The sequence below is a fragment of the Myotis davidii genome, unplaced genomic scaffold (genome assembly GCF_000327345.1).
Source record: "Myotis davidii unplaced genomic scaffold, ASM32734v1 scaffold96, whole genome shotgun sequence".
In the NCBI taxonomy this organism is placed as follows: Eukaryota; Metazoa; Chordata; class Mammalia; order Chiroptera; family Vespertilionidae; genus Myotis; species Myotis davidii.
Genome location: NW_006289416.1, coordinates 3,001,781 through 3,010,838, shown reverse-complemented (window position 1 = coordinate 3,010,838; position 9,058 = coordinate 3,001,781). Strand labels below are relative to the sequence as shown.

The following is a 9,058-nucleotide window of genomic DNA, read 5'->3' as shown; positions in this document are numbered from 1 at the left end:
TGGTTCTTTGAATAAAACACTTTTGATGTTTCTCTTGAAATTATCCTGTTTTCTTTGATTACAAAATCCGCATTATTAACCGGTACATCTGGTATGTCCGCACATCCTCTGGAAGGACAAACATGGCTTTTGTACTATATTTAAGCCGAAAGTCCAATTTTAGGAAGGGACAGAGGTTCATTAGGTACAGCTTACACAAAGCTCTGTGTAGTTTAAAACTCCAATTTCCACCAATTGAGTTTCTTTTACCTTGTGATATAGTAACCTGCTTTAAAGAATGATGCCGTCTTTCATTTGCCTTCTTCAGGAGCCTTAATTAACCTTAATTCTGTTATGAATGAAAAGAGTTTAAATAGAATGGTATCTATCAAAATAAAATCATTTATTTTAGGTATCTTCTCTAGAAACATAATTTCTTTCCTAAGTGGTAGGAGCTAAGGAGGGTAAGATATTTAAAAGTTGCAAATTCCACCCAGCTAGTGTGGCTCCGTGCTTGAGCGTCAGCCAATGAACCAGGAGATCATGGTTAGACTCCTGTCAGGGCACAAGCCTGGGTTGTGGACTTGATCTTCAGTGTGGACAAGCAGGAAGCAGCCGATCAATGATTCTCTCTCATCGCTGATGTTTCTATCTCTCTCCTTTCTTCTCTAAATTCAACAAAAATATTTTTTTAAAAGTTCCAAATTCCAATACCATATAGCTCTAGGTCTCACTACTGCAAAGACCGTAGACTTTCTATATTTTTTTCTTTCAGATTCTTTAACGTGTCACTTAATGTGATGTTAATACTTCTGACCCTAAATATCTTCATCCAAATTATTTTAGAATCTAAATAATGAGCAGAAAGGACCTTGCAAACCATGTAGCTTAATTCCCTTATTTCATAGATTAAGAAAATGAAGGCCTGGGGTGATCAGGAAGTCGCTATTCCACAATCAGAAGTTTAACTGGTTCAGTTTTCTACCTTTTATCAGCTTAGCACTTATTTCAGTATATGACCTGAACTTTCACAACTGTTCCTCTTGTCTTTTAAAACTCCTAATATCTGTTGGCTGCATAATTAAGCAGATCCTGTTTTAAGGAAATTTCAGGAAAGTGTTCCTCCAAGTGGTAGCATCTATGATTCACTGGTACCTACAGAAAAGGCAAACCACTAAACTCATGAAAATTGTTACAAGGCCCTAGTTTACATGCATTCTGATATGCCAAGCAAGCAAGGTTGTTGTTTAAACAGAGAAGCTGGCAACCATGTCACTGTAGACCAAATCAGTACACCAACAGATTTGGTTGGTGCAGCCTTTCACACAATCTGGAGAAGGAAGGCATTCACCAATATTTTTGTGAAGTGTCCACCTGCAGCACTCATTTACAAACTTCCTCTAGAATAATTCTTGTGCATCTAGTAGATGACTTCGCATATGTTTCAGAAATGTTTTAACTTCCCAGGTTGGTACTATGCTGTTTTCCTGTAACTAATATAATATTGAATGTCAACTGTAATTGAAAAATAGAAAAAAAATAAAAATAAAGCTGCAGGTTGTTCAGGAGTTCTAAACTTAGTTCTATGTTATACAAAGGACTTTGTTGAACACTCGTCAACAAAACTTTGAAGATGAAAGTCTTACTTCAGGATCCTTCCTGGTGGAACTTAGAATTTTAGTTGGCAAAAACATTTCCAGGAATTAAGGCACTTAAGGGATTATTAATGCTAATCCACATAAAATTTAGATGCATGTGTATTTTGAGTTTTTTGTCAAAAGAATACATTTCCTGCCCACTACACATTTTAATATAAATAAATCAAAACTTTTAAAGGAACTGTTTACACTGTTGTTAATAGAACCAAAATCAAATAATAAAAGATCTCAAAGGGTCTCCTAGTATATTCTCTTAGGAAAGGAAAAGACAAATAACCCTTAAGAGACTGGAAGCAGGAAGAAAAGATTAAGAGTCTCTTTTTAAGAAACTATGGTACTCTGTATTAGCTTAAAGTTCTTTGGGACTTTAATTAAGCTCTTCCCAGCTAGTGTTTTGACACTGACCAAAAAAAAAAAAAAAATCAGCTGAATTATTTTAAATTTTTGTTAGGTATAGTTTACACTGGTGTGTAGAATCTAAAGTACTTTTTGCTTTTTTCTGTTGTTTAGTTGTAACAGAGGAATTCTGTATTCCAGAAGAACTGAAGTAAAAATCTACAGTGTGGGAAGACTGAGAAAGAATGTCTCAAATATGGTAGTTGAGTAATAAAAGATGGGCAGAAAAGGAGTTCATATATTAAAAATTACTATCACATATAGAATTTTTTTCCAGAATTTACAACCCAGATTTTAAAGTTTTGGAAAATAAGTTAACAGTTTTGCCAAAAAGGGATTATTATACTATGTTATTCATTAACAGAGTATAACTATCCTATCTAATAGACAAAGATTGAAATTGACCATACCTTCGCTATGCCTCACATTGGCTAATCAGCGAGATATGCAAATTAACCACCAACAAAGATGGCGGCTAATTTGCATACGTAACTTTGCGAAGCGAAGACTGAAGGCGGAGCAGCGAGGGCTGTGAAGGCGGCTCTGGCCGGAGCAGCACCAGTTTTCCTCCGGCACCCAGGACCCAGGCCTATTGCATGAATCTTTCGTGCAACAGGCCTCTAGTAATACAATAATAGCACTTTTTTCCTGACTTCACCATTTAAAACAAAGACTTGGTCAATCAAGCATATACTAGGTCACAACAGAGTTTACAATTGGTATATATTTGGTTTCTATAACTAGAGACAAAAATTATTTTTCATGACGAGAACTTTAAAGCACTATTTTCCCAGGAAGTACGGCATAATCTCTTTTCAGCAGCTGAGATGAAAGGATACAAGTGGACCAGCACACATGTCACAATGTCATCCTCCCCCACCCCAATTCTCATAAGATTTGAAAATTTAGGGATGCTTGTGGGCAGCAGCTTCTTGTTCAATGGTTACCAATGAAGATAAGCACCCCACTGACACACCTATGATCCTTCCTGTGCCAGTGCAACCACTGAGTATAAAAGGTGAGAGATAATCTAAAAATACAATCTTAAATGAAAAAATACATGTCCCCAGACATTGCTGACTTGAAAACTTGCATCTAATGAACTGGTGAATAAGTAGTCATCAAGATTTCTCACTTAAAACAAAACAAAACCCTTCTTTCCTCTTTTAACTTACTAGGGTGTTTTTTTAAAATTTTTTAATCATTTTTTTATTTTTCAATTACAGTTGATATACAATATTATATCAGTTTCAGATGTACACCCCAGCGATTAGACATTATATATAACTTAGTGATCATCCCAGTAAGTCTGTACCCATCCTACACCATGCACAGTTAGTAGAATGTTATTGACTATATGCCCTATAATGTACTTTACATCCCCATGACTATCTGTAAAAACCAATTTGTATTTTTTAATCCCTTTACTTTTTTTCACCTCCAAGCCTCCTCCTATCTGGCAACCAACAAAATGTTCTCTGTATCTATGATTCTGCTTCTGTTTTGCTTCATTTCCTTTTTTTAGATTCATTTGTTGACATATATGTGTTTATTGACATTTTATTGTTCATATTTTTAAATCGTTTTTTCCCCCTTCTTCTTTTTAATAATTCTCAGGAATAGGTGAGATACTAAGCACAAGACCACTGGGTTAGGAAATAAATAGTCCTGATGTTTGTATCTGCGTACCCAGAGGTAAGTCACTAGTTCAGATCTTCTTTGAGACTTACAATTTATTGGCTTTTGGAAACTTACTGGATGAAAAGACACACACTGCCAGTCTGTTTTAAATGATATTTGAGCACTACCGCAGGATGTCTGATGGCAAATTTTGTCGAGTTATGGAAAGAAAAAAAAAAAAGCCTTTCCTACTTGATTCCACAACAAACTGTCAAGGGGAAAAACAAGTCCAAACCTCATACTGTAGACCCATAAAAGAAACAGCTTCTCACTTTAGCTGTGTTCTGTTTGGAGCATGCATGAACATCTGGCATCTGCACAAAGAGCCCTCCCAGACTGAGAGCCCTACCTTGCTGACTGGGCCCCCTTGTCATCATCAGAGCTCAGATCCATATCCATAGTGTCTTCTGCAGCAGGGGAAACTGTCTGGTCTTCCTTTTTACTGTCCTGTTTGTATTTCTTTCTCCTTCTTTTTTTCTTTTTCACAGAACTTGGAGTAAAAACCGTCTCTGTTTCCAAGATGTGCGAGATGTTGGAACTCTGAGATGGTCTTTCATTTCCAACCGATTTTACCAAAAGGGAGTCAATATCTTTAAAGAACTGATCTTCGGTAGGAATTGGTGAAGTGGCAAGGTAAGCAGGAAGTTTTTCCTTAAAGAGAACATAAAGAAAGAAAAGTTGTCCACGGCAAATTGGACAACCAAAATAATAATAAATTCTTTGCGTATCTAAATTTTCACAGTGGCAGAAACAATAGTCCCCGAAGGCAAGAAAGTCACAATGAACTGGGGCACTGCCCACTCTAAATAGGTCTTTACTTTATTGCACTCAGCTTTATTAGCTCACTTTGGTCCACATAACTTAATATGTTTGGAGGAACCATTATGCCAAGACAGCATGGAACATGAAAGCTATGATTAAAGCAAAGCCAATTAAATTATCTGTAAAAAGAAATTCAAAGCAGCAGCAGATGAATTCCAAGGAAGTGTTACAAAGCATCTGTAAAGAACTTACAAAGAACAGTAAAAACGGACAAAGCAGAAGGCAAGGACAAAAATATCCCATCAGACAACGGACAATAGGACAGTGGTTCCCAACTTTTTTTTGGCCATGCCCCACCTAAGCATCTATAAAATCCTGATGCCCATCCTGTGACATATAATTCTTATTATTCAAAAAGTGAACTCTTATTCACATGGAGGAAGCCTAAAAGGCCATTAACTTGGTCTAAACAAGCTTCCAAAGAATATGGTATCCATGAAAGAGAAAAATAAAAAAAGGAAAGGTCAGTTAAAGTACTGAGGAAGAAATCACTAAGAAATTGTTTAAAAAAATAGTAACATGAAGGGACATGAAAAAATACCAAATAAAGTTTCAAAACATAATAGAGAACTGACATGCATAAATATGTCAAAATATACATTTATATACTGTATACGAGGCCCCTTGAACCAAAAAATTCACTGTTAATAACTCACTCTCAAATTCGCCTCCTTAAAAGTTAAATTGCCCCCTCTTTGGGGCGTGTGCCCCCGTTGGGAACCACTGGGTTAAGTGGAGAAACTATGGTAAAATTTATACTTAATGCTTGTGTTTGCCAAATTAATTGAAGATGGAGGAAGATGATTATAACAGAAACAATACTCTGTAACAAATAAAATTAGTGGATTTTTAAATCGTAAAACATTTAAGATACCCTTTTAGGAATTAAAAAGAAGAAAATAAATCCCAACGATTAGAAATAAACTCTTTATTATTAAATAAATGATCAAGTCTGGTGTTCAGGAAATTAACTTCATAATCATTTGCTTCATTCTTTCATATCATGGAGGAAATGGAAGGTAGGTAACAGAGAGCCAAATTAGCCTCATATAATTCAGAACACTCTTTATGTAATATACTGAAAATAAGTGGGTTTCCATAATTGTTTTAAATCAAGCATTTGAATTTAGGTTTGGTAAATATATTACACCAAGGCCAAAGTTTTGTTTTCCCAAGTAAAATTTGTATTCACCAACAACACATACTTAAAGAGAAACTGCAATGATAAGATATTATCAAAGTGACAGGCTGTGGTCTCTGACATCCAGAGGTCTTTTAATTTAATGGTTTTTGTTATAAAGTTTACTTGTAATTTTTTTTTTTTTACATGATAATCTCTTTATATGTATACTAGAGGCCCGGTGCACGAAATTCATGCACGGGAGGGGGGGTGGTCCCTCAGTCCGGTGTGCACCCTCTCCATCCTTCTTGCAATCTGGGACCGCTGGCTCCTAACCGCTCACCTGCCTGATTGCCCCTAACCACCTCTGCTTGCCGGTCTGATGCCCCGACTGCTCCCTTGCTGGCCTGATCGCCTCTAACCACCTCTGCCTGCTGACCTGATCGCTTCTAATCACCTCTGCCTGCTGGCCTGATTGCCCCCTAACCATTCCCCTGCCAGCCTGATCGCCCCTAACTGCTCCCCTGCTGGCCTGATCACCCCCTAACTGCTTTCCCCTGCTGGCCTGATCGCCCTAACCACGTCTGCCTCGACACCCCCCCAAGAGAGAGAGAAACATCAATGAGAAAGAAACATCAGTTGCCTCCAGCACGCACACTGGGGACCAGACCTGCATCCTAGTTATGTGTCCTGACCTGGAATTGAAACTGTGACCTTTCAGTGCATGGGACAATGCTCAACCAACTAAGCCTCATGGGCCATAGTGATCTGAGATTTTATTCTTTACTAAAGGCCTGGTGCATGGATTCGTGCACCGGTGGGGTCCCTCAGCCTGGCCTGTGGGGGTTGGGCCAAAACCGGCTCTCCAACACCCCCCAAGGGGTCCTGGATTGTGAGAGGGCAATTCTTGAGTGACACACCCCAGAATCGGGCTCCCTCCTCTCTGGTTCTGGGTATGTCACCTGACAACCACAGCTGCCAAGTCATTGCAGCTTGGCAGCTCCTGGTGGTCAGTGCGTGTCATAGCTACTGGTTGCAGCATCTGCCCCATGGTGGTCATTGCACATCATAGCTACCAGTTGGACAGTCAAATGGTCACTTAGGCTGATAGAGATATAGATAATGAAAGATTTAACAATGCGTTCTAAGAATTTTTTAAAAGATCCTCATTAAATCTATTAAGGATAGTTTACTACTAACTCAAATCAATGGATACAAAGGAGAGGAGAGGGAGAGAGGAGAAGAGGGGTAGAGAAAGAGAGGGGGAAAGAGGGAGAGGAAGGAAAGGGGGGAAAAGGGGGAGGCAGGAGGGAGAAGGGGAGGGAGAAAGAGAGGCAGGGAGGGAAGGGGAGGGAGTAGGATGGGGAGAGAGGGAGAAGGAGAGGATGGGGAAGGGGGTTGGGGTAGGAGGAGGAGGGAATGTGTGTTGGTAAGGACAAGTTGTGCTCTCTTGCTTAAAGAAGCCAAGCATGCAGTAATTGCTTATAAAGGGTATAGGCTGATTTAATTCCCTTGAGACCATAATGAACTTCACCATGACTATTCAAGGTTTGAGATACAATGTCCCAAATCAAAATGGTAAACTTGCTTTCCAAGTTTAAAGGTCACATGTGTACCAACACACACATAATTTGAAGAGATACACTTCGATTACTTAGGCAGAACTCAAATGTATTCAAGTCAAGGTATAAACTGTAACAGACACTAAATAAGAAAGCTCATTAAAGTTAGAGAAAAAGATGTGCCTTTCCTTATTAAAACAAAGCAAGTATGAAGGCCTTCTGCATTCTCTCTGAACCCTGAAATCTGGCATGGAGAAAAGATCCTTCTCCACTCCTCCAGCTCCTTTCTGACGTACAACTAACCATGAAAACTGAATATTTCTGTTTGGGGATATGCATCAGAGGCCTGAATACAATGAATAAAGTGGATATGACCCACTAGAACTCACATATTCCTCTTCAGTCTCCTCCACAAAGAAAGCTTCTCCATTGTCACCCAATTTCATATGAAGATCCACTGCATCACCATTGATTTCTATATCAATCTAAAAGGAGAAACAAAGTGCAATTTAGCATTAAGAGTCTTTCATTCAGGCTAAACTAAGGCTAAATTCTGGATTCTCAAGTCAAACTTAGTAATGAAGTTCCTAGAGTGACAGTCCCAGAGAAACAATGCTACCTGCCCCATATCCCACCCCTAAAAAACCCCAAACAAACCTTGGGGGATAGTGTGGGAGGGGATGGTAATCAGGGATTGAAAGAAAATGTTTTATCATCTATTTTTATAACATATAAACATTTTAAATTATTTAATTCCCAAATATCATAGAATAGGGGGAACATAATTGTAAACAAACATCTGAGCACTTTCAGAGTTATAACACAGGTATGTCTCCCTTTGCGCAGTTCAGATAAACACAAATTTCAGTTACCAATGTATGTTAACTGTGAGTAACTACAGAAAGTACAAATTTCACTGCCAGCTCTTCTGTCCACAAATCACTACATAAATAATAGATGCCCATCACGATCAATAACCTATCTTGTCACTTTTTCAAAGTCTGTTGGTGACTGGTCCTAGCACTGTTACTCGGTTCAGACAATAAAGCAGAGTTGTGTTGCCTCCTTGTCTCCAGTGATAAACTCATGTAACATTTTATAAAAACGAATAATTGAAAAAGGAAACTGACCAAAATCAAAGTGCAGTACAGAAAAAAAGAGTAATAGTATTAGAAGTAAAACTCAAATGAAATGTAAACAGTTACAGAGTGGCTCAGGTGGTTGAGCGTTGCCCCGTACATCAAAAGACTGCCAGTTCTATTCTTGATCAGGGCACATACCGGGATTGCAGGTTTGATCCCCCAGTCGGGGAACATATGGAAGGCAACCTATCGCTGTTCCTCTCTCACATCGATGCTTCTTTCTCTCTCTCTCCCCTGTCTCCCTACCCTTCCCTTCCTCTTTCTAAATATGTCTTTGGATGAAGATATTTTTTAAAATGAAGAAGAAATAGCTGATGGTGGGAACAGTGACCCTGCTGCCATTCAAGAGACTCAAATGTGCAGCCCAAGGAACTTGGTGAAGGTGAGCTTATCCACAAATAGAAGGAAAGTGGTTGTGACGAAAACGATGAAGATGGTCCTGAGGAAAGTGACATAGGCAAAAAATGTTCAGGTTATAGGAACTCTCAAAGATACTTTATGACATTGAAAGTTCAAAGGCTGAAAAGTTAGAAGTTGACTTCAATTTACAGAGTATTAATTAGGAATAATCTTAAACAAGGAGATAAAGGACTTGTCCTCAGAAAACTACAGGACGTTAAAAAAAGAGATGGAGGAAGATACAAACAAGTGGAAGAATATACCATGTTCATGAACTGGCAGAATTAACATTAAAAAAAT

At 38.4% G+C, this 9,058-nt stretch overlaps 1 protein-coding gene and 1 long non-coding RNA gene across 5 annotated transcripts in view; one reads left to right on the top strand and one right to left on the bottom strand.

Moving 5' to 3' along the window:
- Positions 1 to 4,143, top strand: part of LOC107182807 — a 7,910-nt gene extending 3,767 nt beyond the window's left edge. Inside the window, exons 2-3 of the long non-coding RNA XR_001513540.1 lie at positions 1,561 to 1,566; positions 4,057 to 4,143. This is a non-coding gene — a long non-coding RNA (uncharacterized LOC107182807). The remainder of the gene's footprint in view (positions 1 to 1,560; positions 1,567 to 4,056) is intronic.
- The window catches only part of LPIN2 (lipin 2), a 90,205-nt gene that overhangs the window by 30,566 nt on the left and 50,581 nt on the right, over positions 1 to 9,058 (bottom strand). For all 4 annotated transcript variants that reach the window (XM_015562700.1, XM_006761862.2, XM_015562701.1 and 1 more), the window contains 2 exons: positions 7,607 to 7,702; positions 4,063 to 4,364 (listed from right to left, as the gene is read on the bottom strand). In XM_015562700.1, coding sequence (XP_015418186.1) covers positions 4,063 to 4,364; positions 7,607 to 7,702 — 398 coding nt within the window. The remainder of the gene's footprint in view (positions 1 to 4,062; positions 4,365 to 7,606; positions 7,703 to 9,058) is intronic.